At 50.9% G+C, this 21,701-nt stretch overlaps 2 protein-coding genes across 2 annotated transcripts in view; both read right to left on the bottom strand.

Annotated features, from left to right (window-relative positions):
- The window catches only part of Dpp3 (dipeptidyl peptidase 3), a 28,779-nt gene extending 23,663 nt beyond the window's left edge, over nucleotides 1–5,116 (bottom strand). Inside the window, exon 1 of the mRNA XM_042676173.1 lies at nucleotides 5,074–5,116. The gene's annotated coding sequence lies outside the window, so the exon portion shown is untranslated. The remainder of the gene's footprint in view (nucleotides 1–5,073) is intronic.
- A 3,223-nt stretch (nucleotides 5,117–8,339) lies between these two features.
- Peli3 (pellino E3 ubiquitin protein ligase family member 3) lies at nucleotides 8,340–18,550 on the bottom strand. The gene is made up of 8 exons (XM_042676077.1): nucleotides 18,463–18,550; nucleotides 17,285–17,437; nucleotides 16,651–16,722; nucleotides 13,717–13,846; nucleotides 13,131–13,232; nucleotides 12,214–12,408; nucleotides 11,778–11,966; nucleotides 8,340–9,889 (listed from the first exon to the last, which is right to left on the bottom strand). Exons 2-8 carry the CDS (start codon nucleotides 17,434–17,436, stop codon nucleotides 9,320–9,322), a joined length of 1,410 nt encoding a protein of 469 aa, XP_042532011.1. The 5' UTR covers nucleotide 17,437; nucleotides 18,463–18,550; the 3' UTR covers nucleotides 8,340–9,319.
- Nucleotides 18,551–21,701: the final 3,151 nt, after the last annotated feature.

Here is a 21,701-nt window from a genome sequence, read left to right as displayed (position 1 = left end):
AGTTCAAGCCCCATGACTGGAAAAAAAAAAAAAAAAAGAATAAAATTTTCCTAGAACATATAGGTATAGGCAGAAACTTTCTGAAAAGAGTCCTAGGGGCACAGCAGATAGGAGAGAGACTTGACAAATAGGATTATGTTGGGAGCTGGCCCCGTGAGCAACAGTCCTGAGCCTCCTCATCCCTGCCCATGGCCTGAAGCAGCAACAGCTGATCAGTTGGGAGAGAGAGAAAGAAGATGTTTCTCTCATCATAACTTGAAGCTAGACATTGTGCTCGGCTATCTCTAACCACAGGCCTCCTGATTTCTGTTATGGCTAAAGCTGCTGGCACCTACAGAATGCAACTTGTCACATACATCTTGACCTCCCCTTGCCCTTTCCTGTGCAAAAACTCTGTATAGAAAAAATACACTCGAAGGTGTACCTGCGTGTGTGCTTCCTCAATCTCCTACCTTCTTCCCTCCAAAACAGCTTGACATGGCTGGTCTGTGGCAGGAGTACATCAAAATAAAGTTTCTGCACAGCGAAGACCATAGTTACTAAATTAAAAAGACGGTGCCAAGCCGGGTGCCGGTGGCTCATGCCTGTAATCCTAGCTACTCAGGAGGCTGAGATCTGAGGAGCACAGTTCAAAGCCAGCCTGGGCAGGAAAGTCCATGAGACTCTTATTTCCAATTAGTCACAGAAAAAGCCAGAAGTGGCACTGTGGCTCAAGTAGTAGAACACTCCTATTGAGCTGAAGAGCTGAGGGACAGCGCTCAGGCCCAGAGTTCAAGCCCCCTGACCAAAAAAAAAAAAAGACAGCCAACAGACTGGGAGATCCTTACCAGCAATATATCTGACGAAGTCCTCATATCCAATATACACACAGAGCTCAAGAAACTAACCCTTCCCAAATCGAATAAAGCAATCACTAAATGGGCAAAGGAGCTAAGGAGAAACTTCATAGAGAAGAGGTAAGAATGGCAAAAATGTTGAAAATGAATTATACAACTTGTAGGTGGGTACAGGAGGGAAAAACTGTGAGAGAGAGAGGGAAGGGGCGGCATTGTCCAAAAAGAAATGTACGCTTTACCTGCCTTAGGTAACTGTAACACCTTTGTATATTACCTTTATAATAATAATAATAATTTTTTGAAAAATGGCAAACCAGGTGCCAGTGGGTCACATTTATAATCCTAGCTACTCAGAAGGCTGAGAGCTGAGGATCACAGTTTGAAACCAGTCTGGTCAAGAAAGTCCCTGTGAGACTCATCTCCAATTAATCATCAGAAAATCCGAATGGGAAGTACAAGTTGTCATGTTAAAAAACGAACTTTACAACTTGGGGGGGGGGGGGAATTAGGTGGGGGGGAGGGGGGATGGGAAGGGTAAACAAAGGAGGAGGCTACAATGCTTGATAAGAAATGTACTCACTATCTTGCCCATGTAATTGTAACCCCTCTGTACAGTATTTTCACAATAAAAAAAAAGAAAAGAAAAGAAAATCCAAATGGCACTGTTGTTTAAAGTAGTAGAGCACTGGTCTTCTGCAAAAAAAGCTCAGAGACAGTGCCCAGGCCCTGAGTTCAAGCCCACAACTGACAAAAAAACAAAAACAAAAACACATGAGGAAATGCTTATCATCCTTGGCCATAAAGGAAACACAAATCAAAACAACTCTAAAAGTCCATCTTACCCCAATTAGACTGGCCAACATTGTGAATTTGATTTTTGTTGTTGTTGTTTTGTCTTGTGAGCTTTTTTGCTCAAGGCTGGTACTCTATGGCTTTGAGCGACAGCTCCACTTCCAGTTTTCTGGTGGTCAATTAGAGCTTACTGTCTCACAGCCTTTCCTTGCCTGGGCTGGCTTTGAACCACAATCCTCAGATCCTGAGTAGGTAGGATTACAGGTGTGAGCCCCCAGCACCCAGCTCATTGTGATTTTGAACAACAAATGTTGGCAGGGATGTGGGAAAAAGGAACCCTATTGCACTGTCAGTGGGACTATAAACTAGTGCAATGACTCTGGACAGCAGTCTGGAGTGACTTCAAAAAACTAAGCATAGACCTTCTCTACGATCTAGCCATACCACTCCTGGGCATCTAGCCAGAATATCACAAACCAGAATACCATAAAGATACTTGCACATCCATGTGGGCTGCACTATTCACAATAGCCAATTCATAGAAACAGCCTAGATGCCCTACAATAGATGAATGGATCCCAAAAAATGTGGTACCTATACACACCTAGAAAAATTATGTTAAGTGAGGTAAGCCAAGCTCAAAGAGTCAAAGGAGCATGTTTTCTCTCATATACAGAAGCTAGATCTAATATATGCTGGGACATAATAAATTATATTGATCCCTAGGCATTCACACACAGTGAAATCAAAGGATGTTCTTTTTTTTTAGTTTAAGTGTTTTTAAGTTGTTATTAGAAAGGTGATGTACAGAGGGGTGACAGTTACATAAACCAGGTGGGTACTTTTCACTTTGGTCAATGTCACCCCTTCTCTAACTCTCTCCCAGTTTTTCCCTTCCATCCCCATCCACAAGTTGTATAGTGCATTTTCAACATAGTCTAGTGAGCACCACTGCTGCATTTGTCCACCCTTTGTCTCTCCACTTCTGTGCCCTTCTTACCCTCCCAAAGACAGATACACGAACAAACAAGACAAAAAGAAAACAAAGCACTGGTGGCTCATGCCTGTAATCCTAGCTACTCAGGAGGCTGAGATCTGAGGATCGCAGTTCAAAACCAGCACAGGTAGGAAAGACCATGAGATAGATAGCTCCAATTAACCATCAGAAAACTGTAAGTGGAGCTGTGGCTCAAAGTCATAGAGCACCAGCCTTGAGCAAAAGAGCTCAGGGACAGCGCTCAGGCCCTGTGTTCAAGCCCCATGACCACCACCAACAACAACCAAAACAACAACAACAACAAAACAGCAACAAAGAAAAAAAATCTCATTTCCATTTCCTGGAGTTCATTTAGATACTATTTTATATGATCAGAAGTACACAGGCATTGTGCCTTTGTGTTCCTTTCTTAAGAGTATATCCTCTGGGGCTGGGAATGTGGCTCAGTGGTAGAGTGCTTGCCTAGCATGCATGAAGCCCTGGGTTCAATTCCTCAGTACCACATAAACAGAAAAACCTGGAAGTGACTGTGGCTCAAGTAGTAGAGTGCTAGCCTTGAACAAAAGAAGCTCAGGGACAGTGCCCTGGGCCTGAGTTCAAGCTCCAGGACTGGCAAAATAAAAAAATAAACAAAACACAAAAAATAAAATAGAACTTAAAAAAAAGAGTATCCTCCTTTGCCTTCACTGTGAATAAATGCCTAGAGTCCTGTATAATTTATCATGTGCCAGTGTATTTCAGATCTAGCTTTTGCATATAAAAGAAAACATGTGCCATTTATTTCTGACCTGGCTTACTTTACTTAACATAGTTTGTTCTAGGTCCATCCATTTCCCTTCAAATGATATAATATTCTTTCTAATGCCTGTGTAAAATTCCATTGTGTATAAGTAGCACTTTATTTTTGCCAGCCATGAGGTCTGAACTATGGGCCTGGGCACTGTCCTTCAGCTCTTGAGCTCAAGGCTAACACTCTACCACTTAAGCCACAGCGCCCCTTCTGGCTTTTTCAGCTTATGGGGTGCTGAGAAATCCAACCCAGGGCCTCATGCATGCAAAGCAAGCACTCTACCACTGAGCCACCTTCCCAGCACCAGGTACATTTTTTTGGATCCACTCTATCGTAGGAACATCTGGACTGTTTCCCTAAGTTGGCTATTGTGAACAGTGCAGCAATGAACATGGATGTAAAAGTATCTTTATGGTATCCTGGCTTGTGATGCTCTAGGTAGATGCCCAGCAGTGGTATGGCTGGGTTGTAGGGAAGATTAAGCCATGGGACCTGAATTCTGGGCTTAGGCATGGTTCCTGAGTGCTTTAACCCAAGGCTAGCATTCTTTCCTTTGAGCCACAACACCACGTTCCATTTTCTGGTGATTAATTGGAGATAAGAGTCTCAAATTTTGGTGCTTGGGCTGGCTTCCAACCTAGATCCTCAGATCTCAGCCTCCTGAATAGGTAGGATTACAGGGGTGAGCCACCAGCACCCCACCTACTTTTTGTTTTGTTTTGTGGGGTTTTTTTTTTTTTTTTTGAAGAACCTCCAGACTGCTGCCCAGAGTGGTTGTACTGTTTGCATTCCTACCAACAGTGCAATAGGGTTCCTCCAAAGGATATTTTTGGTGGAGGAACACAAAGGTGCAATGTCTATGTGCATCTGGTCAGATAATATTTATCAAATGAACTCCAGGAAATGGAAAAAAAGAGGTTGTTTTTTTCTTTGCTGCTGTTTTTGTTTTCTTTTTGTTCATGAATCTGTCTTTGGGAGGTAAGGGGAGTACAGAAATGAAAGGGCAGAGGGTGAACAAATGCAGCAGTGGTACTCACTTGAAAATGTGTGTAAGACTTGTGCGGGGGATGGGAGGGAAAAAGAGAGAAATGAATACTCTTTATCTGACTTATGTAACTGTCACCCCTCTGTACATCACCTTTATAATAATTTATTTTAAAAAAAGAAGAACTTGAAAATTTTTTTCCCGGTCCTATTCCTCACCGCGCTGCCAGCAAGTGACCTATTCCAGTCCCTCTGTCTTTGCCCTCCATTCTCCTTCTCCTGCCTTCCTTCTCGTCCGGGAAAGTCACAGAAGTTCGCTGCCCATTGGACAGATGGGGAAATTGAGAATCGGTGAGGGCAAGAATCTTACCAAAGCTGTTACACGCTCGCTGGGCGCCGGGATCTCCTAGGCCGGGGCACGGCCCCGCCGCGGCCCAGCCTGGCGCCCCCGGCCGCCCCCGGCCCCGGGCTCCGCCCCCACGCGCGAGTCCCGGGGTTCCGAAGGGGTCTGAACTCTGCGGCTCGCCACGCCCGCGGCCCTGGGACCCGCAAAGCCTTGCAGGGAGTCGTGGAGGATGCGCAGGAAGGGGCCGATCTTGTGCTCGGCCCCGCGTCGCGCTGATCCCTTGAGGGTGACACAATGTGACCCCCAAACCCAGGCGCCGCAAACTCACCTGCAGCAGCTGCTCCGCTCGCAAACTCACTTCCTGCTTCCGGCTCCCCCATTCATTGGGGCTTCCCAAACCCCGCCCTCATTGGCCAATTGTCTGGTTCCCGGGCCCAGACGGACAGCGGCTTCAGCCAATAGGCGGGAAGAAACAAGCACCCTGCCTCCCGGGCACTACGCGAATCGCTCGGCTTGGCCCCTGCGGCCTTGGCCTTTTGTGCGCCGGCCACGCTCGCGTGGGGGTGGGGACCCTGGGTGACCGGCTCGTCGGCGGCCTGGCCCAGGTCAACGCGGCTGACAAGATCCCAGAGCACCAAGGTCCCTGTGCAGGAGAGACTCCTAGAGTCCCCCGACCTGCTTTACTCGACCTGGTGGGCTGGCGGTGGGGGTGGGAGGAAGGGCGTCTGGAGTGGAGGCCCCTCAGAGACTACAGAGTTGTAGGTGCGAGGAATCAATGCTACTGCAGTGATCGAAGGTCAAATCAAGCTTTTTTCATCCCCGGATGTGTGACCTTTTGTGTGTGTGTGCACATGTGTGTGCCAGTACTGGGGCTTGAACTCAGGGCCTGGAAGCTGTACCTTAGCTTTTTCTGCTCAAGGCTAGTACCACCCTACCACTTGAAACAGATCTTCACTTCCAACTTTTTGCTGTTAATTAGAGATCAGTCTTTCGGATTAATCTCCCAGGCTAGCTTCAAACCCCAATCCTCAGATCTCCGTTTCCTGAGTAGGATTACAGGTGTGAGCCACTGGTGTCCTGCTAGCTGTGACCTTAAGTGGGTCACTTTAGCTCATAGATCTTGGCTTCATCAGCCGGAAAACTGGATTAATAAGTGAATCCATTCCAGGAATATCCTAGGCACCAGTGACTGCCAGCTGGTCAGTGCTGTGTGTGCGCAGAGGCAGTGTTTGAAGTCCAGCATGCTGTCCTTGTCTTGCCTGTGTCTAGGCTCAGGGCAGTCATTGTCCACCACAGACATGTTTCTCATTCACAAAAGTTCCCAAAGCTCTTCACACTAGTACTATTAGTTGTGGGTTCCTTATATACAGGAGATCAATTAAGGGGTTTATGTCCTTTCTTGTGTTTTGTCAGGTGAATTGGAAATGTACTCTTTAAGAGGAGGTAATAGCTGTCTATGACCACCAGGGGGCAGCTGGAGTGGGCAAAGGATCCAGTATTCAGGCCTTGGGATTCAACTTTTTTTTTCTTTTTTCTTCCTTTTGTTGTTATTGTTTAGTTTGGTTTAGTTTTTGTACTGGTGATGGAACCTAGGACACTTTACTTGATAGGAAACTGCTTTCTTTCTTTTTCTTTTTTTTGGCGGTCATGAGGCCTATACTCTAGGTCTGGGTGCTGTCCCTCAGCTCTTCAGCTCAAGGCTAGAGCTCTACCACTTGAACCACACCACCACTTCCGGCTTTTTCTGCTTATGTGGTGCTAAGGAATCGAACTCAGGGCCTCGTGCATGCGAGGCAAGCACTCTATCACTGAGCCACCTAGGCAACTTTCTATATTCTAGTCCTGCCTAATTTCATTTTATGATGGTCAACAGCATTTACTTTAGTCCTATACCAGAGCTGGCCTTGGGGGGACTCCCTTAATTCATGCAAAGCCTTTGATAGAGCTTAACATTTAACCCATTGCACAGATGGGAAAACTAAGAGTGTCCATTATTTCCATTAGAACACACATGTCTTCAGGAATCTGTAAGCTGGGGCCTAGCCTTATTCAGAACTCAACCCCCCACCACACACACACACACACACACACACACACACACACACACACACACACACACACACACACACACACACACACACACACACACACACACAGTCGTCTAATTGGGATCATGGCTGTCACCTACCTGGGTTTTCCCCAGAAGTATAAGAGCCAGGCGAGGAAATAATATTAAGTACTTTTTCACAGATGCTTTCCATACATTCACAAGCACTTGGCGAGGCAGAGGTCATTGCATTTAATTACCATAGGATCCCAGGTTCAAAGATCTGGCAAAGAGCAGAGTTGGGGCAAGGACGGGAGTGCCTGGCTTCTAACAGCCCTGAATTTCCCCAAGCACCCACAGACATGTCTTTTGCTTGTCTCTCCTAGAGCCAGAAATTTCCCACTAGAAATGGGACCAGAATGTTCTACTGCTTGGCTCCCAACACTGTCAGAAGTAAAAACAGGGGAGACATCTATTTCTAGGGTTTGGGAGTAGAGTGGGAAATCCTTCCACCCCCACTCAGAAGTCCTCATTTACCCTCCATCCCACTGCAACTGGGTGACACTCCAGAAGCATCCCTCCTGTTCACACGTGTGGGTGCCCTCTGGCCGTCACTAGCTGCGTGGCCTTAGGCAGGCCCCTCCCAATGGAATCTACACTCCTCCTCATGTTCTGTCAGGAACCCAGGGCAATGCCCACGTCATGCTTGTTACTCCTTGCTTTTTTTTTTTTTTTGGTCAGTCATGGGGCTTGAACTCTGGGCCTGGGCGGTGTCCCTCAACTTTTCAGCTCAAGGCTAGCACTCTACCACTTGAGCCACAGAGCCACTTCTGGTTTTCTGGTGGTTTATTGGAGATACGAGTCTCATGGTCTTTCCTGCCTAGGCTGGCTTTGAACTGCAATCCTCAGATCTCAGCCTCCTGAGTAGCTAGGATTACAGGCATGAGCCACCCGTACCTGGATAGCCTTCTCTTTTCTTACCTCCAGAATGCCAGCCGCTTGTGTTCCTGGGTCAGTTTGCCTAGGAGTGATTAGAGGAGTTCCAGCAATACCCTCAGCTTGGCCCTTGGCTCCCAGAAAAAATACATAGCATGGGTGAATAGGGGTCCACTCAGACTTGACCTCCATGGCTGCTGAGGCCCACAAGGCCCTAGTCCAACTCTCTCCAGCTCCCACTTTTCTGTTTCCCCTGCACACTAAGCTCACTGGGTGGTCAGCTGCTGATAGCTGGATAGATCTCTCCTCAGGAAGCTGGAGAGGCAGGACTGAGCTCATTGCTAGAGCATTATGTGGGGCTGGGCACTGAGCAAGGGGACAGGCTGACTACTCTCTCCCGTTAGCCTTGCCCAGCAAAGGAAATGCAGTGATGGGAATGGGGCAGTGTTGGGTTTCAATTCTGACCTGGTCACTTCCTAGCTGTGTGACTTAGGGCAAATGATTTTGTCTTTCTGTGAAAACAAGCAGTGATGCCTCCCTCCCAGGGACACAAGAAGACTTAACAGCCAAACCTCCAAGAAGCAGAGCCTGGCGCCTGGTGAGTGCTCAATGAACCAAGCTGTTATTACTGTCAGCACAGAGCGGGGCACACGGCGGGCGGGTGTTCAGTAGTGGTAGCCCTTGGGTCAGAACCAGGGCTCTGAAGCAGCGAATCTTCTCGCTCCCTGCTCCCAGCCACTTTGTGGACTCCTGGCTGTCCACAAATTAAGAGTCCAGACACCCTATCCAGCATCTTCTCACCAGTCTCTTGTGTACCCCCTGCAGCCTGTCACTCAGACCCTCCTCCTTCCTTTCCCCTCAGCCTGCGACCCACAGTAGGCAGAGCATACACCGTTTCCCGTGGGCCTGGTAGACTGAGAACCACCACAGAGGCTCGGTTCCTGTGCCACTTCCTCCCTGAAGCCTTCCATGCTTTCCCAAGGCCAACAAAGCCTATTCCCCAACCCAAGGATTCGCCCATCCGAATGCACCCAACTGTCCATCCTCCACTGAACCTCGAACTCCATTTCGCTCAGTCCCAGCCTGCCCACACCCACTCCCCAATCAGGGCTGGAAGCTCTGAACGCATTGGGGGAGGGAGGGCGGGGAATGTGTGGGTTTGGAAGGGCAGCTGAGCAGCGAGGTTTCTAAGGGAACCCAGGGCAGCCGCGAGAAGGGTGAGTATCTGTTACCGGGTTGGCAGGCTGGGGAGCCCAACCAGCAGAAGCTGGGGGTCAGGGGCCATAGTCCCTTCACTGCCCTGGCAGGGGCACAGTGTAACCGGCATGATGGGGGAGACCCCAGGAAGGGTACGGCAGGGGCCTGAGCTTCCCTCCATCGCCTGGGGGCACAGCTGGTACCGCAGATTCCCTTCAGGATGACTGGGAAGATTTCCGGAACCCCCTTGGGGAGGGGGGCCCCCACCCATCCAGTGTGTCCAGCTGGTGTGGCCAGGCGCCAGCAGGCAGAGTTCCACATGCAGAGCTCCCTGTGAGCTGCAGGGGGGCGGGGGCTGGAGCAGGTGGGCACAGCCGGGAGGGCCCTGGAGAGCCTAGTCCAGAGGCCCCTGGAAAATGAGGCGGACGCAGCCATGTTCACCGGTGAGCCAGGCCCCGCAAAAGGGGCAGGCCGCGTGGAAGGCGTGCGTGCCGTGCGGCAGTGGTGTCTGGGCCCAGTAGCGGGCAGTCTTCTCAGAGCAGACATGGCCGCAGGGCGCGAAAGCATGACTGGGGGGCCCCGGGTCCAGGCACAGCCCAGCCTCCTGGCCTAGCCACAGGGGTACATAGGGACCCACGAGTCGGCAGAGAGGACATTCACGCTCCTGGGGCCCCCGCTCCCGTCGACAGCCCCAGCCGTGGTAGCCGTGGACGTGGCCGCAGCGGACGTAGACCCAGGGCTGCTGCTTGTCAGGGGCTGTGCGGCCCCGGGCTGGACTGGGGAAGGCCAGGGTGCTGAGGCCCACGGGACACTGGGGCCGCGCTGCGTTGGCCTCCTGCCGCTGGGCCTCCAGCTGTTTCAGCGTGGGCGCCCGCAGCAAGCCTGCCGGAGTGCGCCACAGCAGCGTGGCCCCACACAGGTCAATGAGGGAGCCGTCTTGCAACACATTGGATTCATTTTCCACCTGCCAGAGACAGCAGAAAGCCTTAGTCCAAGATGTCCCCGCCCAGCCATCGGGCTGCAGCCCCCTGGAGCCCCTGCAGAGGACGCCTGGGCCGGCAGGGCAGCTGAGAGGGCAGACAGCCCGCTCCACCCACCCCTCTTCCCCAGCTCTCAGCAGGACTTGGGTTTGGTGTACCGGGGAAACAAATCTGGTTCTATCAATCTGGACATCCGGACATTTTCTAAAGTGCTTTCCAGAGGTCTCCAATAATGGTGAAGGCCAGAAAAATGCTGGATACGTAGCCCAGAGCAAAGATCGTGGGGATTGTGATGAACAGACCACCTAGGTTTGAACTGGGGCTCACTAACTCTGCATCCCTGGGAGAGTCACTTAACCTCTCTATGTGTTTAGTTTCTATTTCAAGCTGAATTCCACATTTCAGTATCTCAAACGAGTCTTGTGAGGCAGTAGGTATAAATAATTCAAAGGGCGCCTAGCACAGTAGGTGCTCAACAAGCATGTGTTTGTGACACATTCATGTACAGAGATTTGTTGTTGTTCGTTGAGATATGGTCTCATTATATAACCAGGTTGACATCCAACTCACAGTCCTCCTGCTTCTGGCTCCCAAGTGCTGGGATTATAGGTATGCCCTACTATACCCAGTTGAGGTACATAATTTTGTTTCTGGACTTTCCATGGTTCTGAGGATCAAACCCTTTGTTTCTGGACTTTCCATGGTTCTGAGGATCAAACCCAGAACCTACCACATTCTAGGTGCAGATTTTTTTTTTTGGTTGGTCATGGGGCCTGAATTCTGGGCCTGGGCGCTGTCCCTCAGCTCTTCAGCTCAAGGCTAGTGCTCTACCACTTGAGCCATAGAGCCACTTCCAGCTTTTTCTGTGTATGTGGCACTGAGGAATCGAACCCAGGGCCTCATGCATGCGAGGCGAGCACTCTACCATTGAACCACCTTCCCAGCCCATCTAAGTGTAGATTTTTTACCTCTGAGCTACATGTGTAATTTTCAAAACCAATAGTTAACACTGGAAAGCTCTGCTTTCCCCTGAGCTTTTGTGTCTCCCAGGCTCACATACCTCAGGGACAGAAGGGTCCAGGAAAGGAACAAGGCCACAAACCCTTCCTTTCTCTAGATCTCACTCTCAACTTGACCTGAGTACTCTAATCTGTACCACATGGTACAGATTACAGGCCACTGGCCACAGGCCAGCACTGTAAGTACTAATCTAAGGGCCTTTTCCTGTTGGAATAGGATAATAAAGCTGAACTCACCTAAACGTGACAGACATGCTACAAGCTGCCAACACTGTGGACTGTGAGCTGCTTCCACATAGGCCAAGTGTCACTCTCATAATCGAGTGTGGCTGTCAGCAGCTGTAAAGCCACTTGTGCTGCACAGCGCCTCGTGTGACTCCATCTTACATCACCTCACAGAACTCAGGAAGTGTGCAAACCAGGTGCCGGTAGCTCACGCCTGTAATCCTAGCTACTCAGGAGGCTGACATCTGAGGATCATGATTCAAAACCAGCCCAGGCAGGAATGTCAGTGAGACTCTCATCTCCAATAAACCACTAGAAAACCGGAAGTGGCGCTGTGGCTCAAGCGGTAGAGCACTAGCCTTGAGCTGAAGAGCGCAGGGACAGCGCCCAAGCACAAAGTTCAAGCCCCACGACCAACCAAAAAAAAAAAAAAAAAGTGTGCAGGCCACAACCTGAGTGGACTGGGCTGCTCTGTAGGGCAAGTACCGAGAGTTCTGTGAGCCTGCAGCTCTCCCAGCCAGAGCCCATGGGGACTACCTGGGACACAAGGACTGCACGTCACCTATCTCCAGGCAGATTATGAGGAGGACCTGGAAGGACTGGGGAAAAGATGGAGAGGGCCACCTACCAGCTTCCCCCGCTGCTGGGCCGAGCGGCTGTCCCGCAGTGTGTACACGTTCCCGCAGACTGATATCTCCCGCCAGACACCTGGGGCCGAGTCCTCGGAGAAGCCGCCCGCAGGGTGCATCACCAGGACCCCATTGGTGGTCAGGCCATCCATCAGGCCATCGGGGGTCCGCCATTTGGCTGCCCGCTCCTGGGACCACATTGAAGATCAGCTCACATTTCCCCAAGGGGCGCGGAGGTGGCTGCCCCCACTCTACCTTTATGTCCCAGAGAGGACTCCATACACATGACCTCTCTGAACATCCCTTGGCTTATTCATGATGTGGGCTGCTAAGGCCCTGTGTGGCTGGGGACCGGCCCATCACTCCAGGCTGCTGCCTTCCCAAACCCTCCCCACTTTCCAGTAGAGAGCTCGACTCTGCCTGGGGTACACTCACTCCAAGGAAGATGTTGCTGGAGGCGTCAAAGCCGGCAGCATAGATGCGGGCCGTGTAGGGTGGCCTGCGGTCACAGAGGATGCGACAGGCATAACGGGAAATGGTGCTCTGGGCAGAAGGGCCCTCGGTGGCCCCTCCTCCCGGGGAGGTGTCTGTTACCACGAAGTCGATCATGTTCTCAGTGGAGCGGCCAATCTGCAAGCGAGGGGAGGGCAGGCACAGCGATCACATGGGCAAGGCTCAGGACCCCAAACAAGGAGGCAGCAGGGTCCACAGAGAGGCAGCACACAGTGACTCTCCAGACCTTCTGGGCCCCAAGAAGCCACTCGAGGTGCAATTAGCCACCATCTAGAGTGGCTCTTGCTCTATTGCTCCCAAAGCTCTGGGAAGACTCTCACTCAGTTCAAAAACAAAAACGGATCAATTCACTGATAGACCAATGGAAAACTGATATCCCAGGAATCCTAGCAGCAAACTGTAAGCATTTAATAAGGATTTACTAGATGTGTAGCTGTTTAGCAGTACAGCAAATACCAAAGTCCTGAGTTCGGATCCCAGTGCCCCCTCCCCTTACTGAAGCTGCTATAATAGACTAAGCATTTTATGTGTCCACCCATGGGGTGGTTGCCATTATGGGTCCTATTTTACAAATGAGGAAATAAAGGCCCACAGAGATTAAGTCTTGCACAAAGTAAATGACAGAGCTGGCATGCCAATGCTTACACTGCCCTCTGAACTCTGAAGCCACATGGCTTTCTGCGGCGTCTTGCCTCTCTGTCTTGATACCACTACAATTTACTGTGTCAGCGACCCACGCGGGGACACGCTGCTTCCTCGTTGGAAGGGTGGGCTGCTGTGCTGAGTGAGCTGAAACACTTAGAGGCTCAGAGGCCCGGAGCTGGGGGGGCTGGGCGTACCTGGAACATGTCTGTGTCGCTGTCGTGGGTGTACTCCACTATGACCGAGTGGCTCCGGGACAGTGTGTATGAGATGCTGTGCTGGCCTCGGTTACTCAAGGCCTGGTGAGGAGAAAGTAGTCACTGGCCAGGGCACCCCGGACATGAGAGCTAAGTTTCTGAGGGAAGACAAGCTCGGGGCCCAGTGGGGCTCCTCCCGGGGAGGGCTAACAGCATTTTGTGCAGGGGGATTCTAAGTACAGCAGGAACTCTATACAGGTTACTCTACACAGTCCTCCCCCCAGAATGGGCTCATTGGTCTCATTTGAAAGTGGGGTGCTGTGTGCTCCAGGAAGCTAATTTCTACCCCAAATTTTCTAAAGCCAACGTTTCACCCTTTGCCACTGCTGTGTGACATCACATCCTGCAAAAGGTCAAGGGTCACCATTGCTCTGGTAGCCCCATAGGCAAAGAGTAGTGACACAGTGGGCTGGGATGGGGGGCAGGGGGCATGCGCATGTGGGTCTGGCAAGACCGAAGACCCGGGCCAAGGGCACAGAGGGCAGAACGGTGCTCGGTTCTCAGTCTACTGGCATAAGCTGCTTGCCTTGGAGACGAGCGGTGTGGAAATGTGGTGCATGACGTCTGGCTTCACTCCGTTGGCATGTGGCCTGCGGCTCAGTGCCAGGCGGCTCCGCCGGCGGCCCTTGTCCCCGCTTGCCAGACACCCATTGTAGCTGTTAATGTTAAAGGGGTTAAGAAGAGCAGGGTATGGGAAGAGGAGGAGAGAGAGAATGAAAAGTGAGTGACTGGGGAGCATTAGAGAACACTGTCAACTCTAGCTTGCTAAGCAAGCTCAAGAATCACGGAAAGCTAGAAGACCCCATGATAGTCAACTGGTGCATGAACAGGGGGTCTCATTAAACTATCATCATGAGTCCCTGGATGGCTGCGCTATGTCTGGGGAAGGTGCTGGGCTGGTAGCACTGATGTATCATGAGTTCATGAAGCGAGGATCGGTTCTCAAGGAATTCAGGCACACCTGCCTTGACTCAGACACAAGCCAAGTGCACCCCAACCCTCTGGGCAAGAGAAGAGAATCATGATCCCAAGATTGGGTTTCGGAGAAGGGGAACCCCTCGTAGGGGTTGAAGAACTGGGGAGTCCCCTGCAGCAAACCAGCACTTATGATACCACTTCTCAAAAACACATGAAGAAAAACCACAGACCCTCAAGGTCACTACGTCCAAATCTCCACTCACTTCACATGCCCACCCTCCTTTCCAGCTCACATCCAGTGGGAAGGACCCTGAGAAGAAAAGATGGGGTGAGTCACAGCAGCCACCACTGCCTCTGTGTCCCTGGTCCCCTGAGGCGTCTGTGTGGTGTCCTGCCAGGCAATGGTCTTTCTTCCCATTTTATAAGCGAGACACATTGAGGTTCGGGGAGGTAAAGTCACTTGCCTTGGGGTCAGTAAGTGACAAAGTCCAGATATGCATTCAGATCTGCCTGACCCCAGACTTGGCAAAAGCCCTTCAAAATGGAATAGTATTCACCCTGAGCCAAAGCTTCCAGCGCTTTGTGAGCTCAGGGCAGTAAAGCACAATAGGGGAAGATGACCACCAGGCAAAAACCATTCTGCCTGTAAGCAATGGGGAGTCATGGACGGTTTCAGAGCAGAAAGTGATGGGATAAGCGCTGTCAAGTACAGACAAGGAGCCAAGTGTCCATGGCTCATACTTTTAATCCTAGCTTCTCAGGAGGTTGAGATCTGAGCAGGAAAGTCTATGCAACTCTTTATCTCCAATTAACCATCAAAAAACTAGAGGTGGAGGTATGGCTCCAAGTGGTAAAGCACCAACCTGAAGTGAAAAAGATAAGGGACAGCGCCTAGGCCCTGAGTTCAAGACATACACACACACACACACACACACACACACACACACACACACACGTGCCATTTCACTCAGATTGACTCACTCCAGTGAGTGTGTTAAAATCCAAATTCACCAGCCCCACCAGATTCTGATTCTGAAGGTTTGAGGCACCTGTCAAGATGTGTTTTCAATATACTCTCCAATAGTTCTGGTGCACAGCCTGACATGGAACCTCCCTGCCCAGGGGAGAATAGAGAGCTGTCAAGAGGGCCCATCCTCTTACGTCAAAAGTCTCCCCCATCAGAAGTCTTTCCCTGGGCTGGAAAGCAAGCCTTTCCTTCATGATAATAAACAGCAGCTTTTCCAATGCAGACACCCCTGTGTGAGACATCTGTTGCCCTTCTCCTGCATAAGGAAGGAAAGGAGTCAGAGGGCTCATCAGGACCCAAGTTAAGGACTCAGATGGGCCTAAACTTAAATCCTTAATCTGTACCTGGGCACTGGTAGTTCAGGCCTGTAATCCTACCTACTCAGGAGTCTGAGATCTGAGGATCTCAGTTTGAAGACAGCCTGGGCAGAAAAGTCCATGAGACTCTAATCTCCATTGAACCAGCAAAAAGCCAGAAGTGGAGGTATGACTCAAGTGGTAGAGTGACAGCCTTGAACAGAAAAATCTAAACAAAAGCACAAGCCCCTGAATTCAAGGACCAGTACCAGCTTGCTTGCTCGCTTGCGTGTGCTCTCTCTCTCTCTCTCTCTCTCTCTCTCTCTCTCTCTCTCTCACACACACACACACACACACACACACACACACACACACAAATGCTCTTCTACTCACCCCATGACTTCCATAAAATGAGGCTCATTTTTCAGGACTTACTTTGCAGGTTGATTTTTTTTTTGACCTGCAGGTCTTTATTCTAGAACATGAAGGGCCATGTTGTAAATGCAGGTTGATTTTTGAGAACAAAAGTGTTTGTTTGGCATTGTGGTATAGTTACAGCAAGTTCTTGATAAGTATATCTTACCTTTATTTTTTAAAAAGCATATGTCATAGCCAGGTGCTGGTGGCTCACACCTGTAATCCTGTAGTCCTAGCTACTCAAAAGGCTGAGATCTGAGAATTGAGGTGCAAAGCCAGCCTGGGAAGAAAAGTCCATGACATTCTTATCTCCAATAAACTACTCAGAAAAAGCCAGAAGTGGTGCTGTGACTCAAATGGTAGAGCACTAGCCTTGAGCACAAAGAGGCTCAGGAGTAGTGCCCAGGCCCTGAGTTCAAGCCCCAGGACTGGCAAAAGAAGAAAAAAAAAATCACATGTCATGTATAGATCAACAAATGGTAGCTGTTGTTATGCTTAATCATTATCATCATGAAACTACAACTTCTCAAGCAGTTTCTTCAGGACTGATGGCCAAAAGGAGACTCTGATGGGAGAGGAAGAGAAGGAATGTGTGTCTGGGGAAAGAGCTGCATGGAAGGTCCATGGATCCTGATCAGGCAAAGATTAAGAAGAAATGAGGTCTTTGCAGTCATCAAGTCATATTCTTCTTCCCTAGACTCAGTTTTGTCATTTGTACTGTGAAGGAGAGCTATGGTTGTGTGACAGCATACCAGATCTAGAGTAAGAAAACTTGGGTCCAAATCCCAGCCCTGCCACTTACCAGCTGTGTGCCCTTGGACCAGGCACTTCCCCTCTCTGAGCCTCGGTTTCCTCACCTCCTTCCTCACAGCATCTTTGTGAAGATTGAAATGAAATAATGTCCATGAAAGGGCTTGGCACAGGCTTGCCTCCCAGAACACTTGGCACGTGCTGGGTGCTGTGCTGTTCTTTACATAATAAAAATTCCTTCCTTCCTTCCTTCCTTCCTTCCTTCCTTCCTTCCTTCCTTCCTTTGTCCTTACAACCCTTCAAGGTAGGGATTTTTGTTATCACTGCTTACAAAATGGGGAAACTGAGGCACGGGGAAGTTCAGCAACTTGCAGAGGCAGGAATGGAACTAAGCAGTTTTGGTAGAACCTCAATTTTTCACCCTATACTACACACGCCCTCAGTGCTTTGCAGACTGCAGCTGGTGGTACTATGTTCTTTTGAGACCAGAAACTTGGGTAGACAGAGTTGTCTCAGGGATTTATGAAAAAATAATTACACATGGTGGAGGGTTTGGTCAGCTTTGTCTTTCATCTGAGAATCAAATAGCAAAAGACCCTCTGGGGAGCTAGGGCCCTTCCTTATTCTGGCTGCCCCAAGGAGGTGCCTAGAACGGACCCACCCCTCCCGGAGCAGGTTAGGCTCACCCTAGGACGATGAGTTCGCCATATTTGATGGGCTCCTCGCCTGGCTGTGCATCTTCACCAGGAGAAGAGAGAAGGCAAGAGCCACTGTTCTCAGGGTGCTGGAGGTCTGAGGTTCGGGAAGACCCCACTTCAGGATTTCCTTCAAGCACCATTCTGGGCAGAGCAGGAGAGGGGAAAAAGAGCTTACGGCTTCCCACCCCAGTTCCCCTCAATCCCCAGTCTTGGCTCCTAAATGGCCACTTGGGTTAAGGTGATGGTGACCTTTCACCATCCACCTCTACCTGTCCTGGGCTTCCTGGGACACCACAAAGGGGAGAAGGGTGGGATGGAATAAAAAGAAGGGGTGGCAGTCAGAGGGGCAAACTATTGGGTGGGATCAGAGAGATGGAACAATTTGGGGAGGTCAGAGAGTGTTTTGTGCCCAAGATCCCAGCCTTGAACGTACTTTGAAGACTGGCAACCGAGGAGGTGAGGGCCCTTACCTCTCATTCAGAGTTCCTGGCTCCAGATCTAAGCCCCAGGACCCGAGTTACCCTCTGTCAGGCTCTTGGGATCTGTAAACCATCCTCATTCGTCCTGTCTCTCTGCAGGTCTAGCCCTCGGTCTGTCTCGTCTATTTCTCAATGACTCTCTGTCCTCCCAGCTCCGTCCTTCTCTCTTCCCACTCTCCACCCCCTCTCCGCCTGCCTGCCTGCCTTCCTCTCACCATCCATCTGACTCAGTCTCCCCATCTCGGCCGCGCACTGCAGGCAGGCCTCCGGATCCCTCCTGGGTGCGCGCCCGCCCCTCCGGCCCCCCCCCGCCCCCCGTGTCGGCCGGGGTCCGCAGCCGCGGGCGTCCGGAGGCCTGTGGGGGCGGCGCTCCCCGCGCTCCGGCCGCAGCGGCGCGCGTCTCCCGCAGGCAGCCTGTTTGGAAAACATCCCCACGCCGGAGGGGCTGCGCCGGGGCAGGCCCGCGTCCCCGGGCACCGCACACGCAGATACACACTGGGCGCCCCCCCCCCCCCCCGCGATGCCAGCACCCGCACGGAGCCCACCCCGGACCCGCCACCGCAGACGCGCAGACAACCGCCGGCCCACTCCCCCTCCCCCGCCGCCCCCAGACACGCAAACACGCCCCCCGCGCCCGCCGGGGCCCGCCCGCCGCAGCCCCCGCCCCCTACGCCCCGGCGGCCTCACCTGGCTGCGCCCCGGGCCCCACTCGGCGCTGCTCTCCCCGCCTCACCCCTGCTCTGCCTCCGGGCTGCTGCGGCGGGATGGGCCGGACCCGCGGTGGCTCCGCGCTGCCTCGTCACGGGGACACCCGAGGCCGAGGGGGAGGGGAGGAGCCAAGACAGCACCGCCCCTAGCCCATGCCCCGCCCCTCTAGTTCCGCCCCCAACCAGAGCTCCGCCTCACCAAGGCTCCGCCCTCTGCGGTTTAGCCTCGCCCCTCGTTGGTCGAGCCAGCGTTATTGGGAAACCACGCCCCTTCCAGGGCACCGCCCCATAATACGGGAAGTCCCGCCCACCTCTCCCTCGGAGGGACACCCTCGCTCCGCCCATCTAGTTGAGTGACTTCCCCTAATCTACAAAGCCCCGCCCTCATCCTGGGCTCCACTTCCCCGGGCCGGGTTGCCAGGGACTCAGGGGATGGACGCCTCGTCACCTCCTCCTCATAGGCCTGGATTGGGGGGAGGGGGGACACTTTTCCCAGCCTTAGGTCTGGGGACTCCTTGCCTCACCGCTACAAAACCCTGCCTCCCATATGGGAAGCCGTGAGATTTGAGAAGAGGAGCTAGGAGAGAGTTTGGAAAGTACTGGAGGAGGGAAGCAGGGAGGTGTGCGGGAGGCCGCCCCGCCCCGGAGGCCGAGGGCACCTGCTGCTCTGTCCCGGTCGCCGCTCAGTCTTCAGCCCAGCGGGGCCACTCTCTCTCGCTGGGCGAGCCTGTGCCAGCTCTGGACCCGAGCGTCCAGACAGCCATGTCCCCTGCCCCTTGGGCAGCAAGCAACCCACCGATTGTACTAATACCCCGGAGCATATTGCTTGAACCCTGGGCCTAGGCGCTGTCCCTGAGCTCATCAGCTCAAGGATAGCGCTCTACCACTTGAGCCACAGTACCACTTCCAGCTTTTTCGGTTTATGTGGTACTGAGGAATCAAACCCAGGGCCTCATGCGTGCGAGGCAAGCACTGTACCTCTGAGCCACCTTCCCAACCCCAAAACAGAGATCTTACAAAACACTGTAAAGAAAAGCTTTGGAAGGTAATTAAGAGGGGTGGTGAGTGATTTCCTTTAGATAAGAATTTGGGAAGTAAGAATTGTCTTAAATATTTGTTCTGAAATGGAAAAAGGAAGAAATTAAGACTAACCACCAAATGTTGGAATAAGTAGCAGATGGTAGAGTATGTCTTAAGTTTTATAAGATAGAACTTAAGAAATAATAGTAAAGCTGGTACGTAACTAATTGGTTGTGGTTTTAAAAACTGAGCTAAAGATTTTTGCAAGACAAGCGCTCTACCACTGAGCCACCTCCCCAGCCCCTGAGCTAAAGATTTTTCCTAAGGTTAGCCAGGGCCAGTGGCTCATGCCTGTAATCCTAGCTACTAAGGAGGCTGAGATCTGAGGATCGCCATTCAAATCCAGCCTGGGCAGGAAAGTCTGAGACTCTTACCTCCAAAAAAACCACTAGAAAACCGCTGTAGCTCAGTGGTAGAGCACTAGTCTTGAGCTGAATAGCTGAGGGACAGCACCCAGGCCCAGAGTTCAAGCCCCACCACCTACAAAAAAAAAAAAAAAGATTTTTCCTAAGGTCAAAATTAAAGCAAAGTTGTGACTAAGCCAGAATTCATTTAAGTGTTTATGTCAAGAAGCCTCCTTGGATATGAAGATGAAAAGGACACGAAGGTCGCCTATGTTTTTTTGTGCCTCGTTATAATTAAAAAAGCTTGGTGACATCTCCAATGGTTTCAGTCTTTTTGTTTGTTTGTTTGTTTTTGGTCGGTCATGGGGCTTGAACTCTGGGCCTGGGCGCTGTCCCTCAGCTCTTCAGCTCAAGGCGAGCGCTCTACCACTTGAGCTACAGCGCCACTTCCGGTTTTCTGGTGGTTTATTGGAGATAGGAGTCTCACAGTCTCTCCTGCTGGTGGTTTATTGGAGATAGGAGTCTCACAGTCTCTCCTGCCTGGGCTGGCTTTGAACCTCGATCCTCAGATCTCAGCCTCCTGAGTAGCTAGTATTACAGGCGTGAGCCACCAGCGCCCGGCTTGGTTTCAGTCTTAATTAGTATCCTGAAGTACTATATGCAATAAAAATAACTGGAGAGCTTAATCAGTTGCTGTTTTAAAAAACTTTAATAATGACTACTGTTGTCTTTTGTCATTACAGATTTGATCCTCTGCAGCATTTTTACAGTCAGACCCACAGAGGGATAAACAAAAATAAATAATACTTGTAAGTATTGGTCAAACTTAACTTTGATTCTTAATAAGTTCCAGTCATCAGACAGGCAGGTGGAAGAAGAAATTCTGTATGAAGAATTCAACAACATGCTGCTTTAAATAAAGAAACAGGGGGATGTGTTGGGTGCCAAAGACTTGAGTTCCTTGAGCAACAGTTCAGAACCATGTCAGCTCTGCCCAGATGACATGAAGCGGCAACAGTCAATAGGTCCCAAGGCTTATTTTCTTAGCCTTGGAGCTGGAACCTTGGGTTTGGATGGCTTTACCCATAAGCCATTTTTCCTGTCAGTTGCCAAACTGCCAACATTTGCTCAGAGCTATGTGTCATGTACAACACACTTTCTCTTTGACTTTTCTTTGTGCAAGTGCCTGTATAAACGTATTGAACTATGGTATGTACTGCTTCTGTCTCCCAGACCCCTACCCCTGGGTGATGAAAATCCACCTGCTCCCAGCTTTCTGTAAGGTGTGTGTGTGTATGTGTGTGTGTGTGTGTGTGTGTGTGTTCCTTGATCTCCTACTGTCTTTCTTCAGATTTTTTTTTTTTGCCAGTCCTGAGGCTTGAACTCAGGCCTGGGCACTGTCCCTGAGTTTCTTTTGCTCAAGGTTAGCCCTCTACCTCTTGAGCCATGGCACCACTTCCAGCCCTTTCTGTTTATGTGCTACTGAGGACTCTGAGGCTTCTAAATCCAGAGCTTTGTCTCAAGAACTCTAGGCCTCAGTTTCCTTATTTGTGAAATGGGAATACCAATGGTTCCCTACCTGTAATGGTATAATAACATACAGTATTATTCAGAAACCCCTTCTTTCAGCCCTTCCCTTTACTGTCTGCAATCCAGATCGTATTCCTATTGCTTCAAAGGAAGGTTCAGAAAATAGAACAAGATACAAACTTTAAGCAGCGAGGGTCAGAGATAGAAGGAGGAAAGTGGAGACAGGGATTGGGGGGGAGTAAGGGGGGGCAGTGAATCATGTTTG

Source organism: Dipodomys spectabilis, unplaced genomic scaffold (genome assembly GCF_019054845.1).
Source record: "Dipodomys spectabilis isolate Male_0828 unplaced genomic scaffold, ASM1905484v1 ptg000030l, whole genome shotgun sequence".
Taxonomy (NCBI): Eukaryota; Metazoa; Chordata; class Mammalia; order Rodentia; family Heteromyidae; genus Dipodomys; species Dipodomys spectabilis.
Note: the sequence above shows the minus strand (reverse complement) of the source record. Positions and strands in the feature narration are given on the sequence as shown.

Bases quoted from the DNA above. Each gene is read 5' to 3' on its own strand.
- Peli3 (XM_042676077.1), bottom strand. From the start codon at position 17,436: ATGGTGCTTGAAGGAAATCCTGAAGTGGGGTCTTCCCGAACCTCAGAC. The intron at 13,233-13,716 runs GCAAGCAGCTTA...TCTCCTCACCAG, and splicing joins CCACACCGCTCGTCTCCAAG to GCCTTGAGTAACCGAGGCCA. The intron at 11,967-12,213 runs GTGAGTGTACCC...ATGTGGTCCCAG, and splicing joins CCAGCAACATCTTCCTTGGA to GAGCGGGCAGCCAAATGGCG.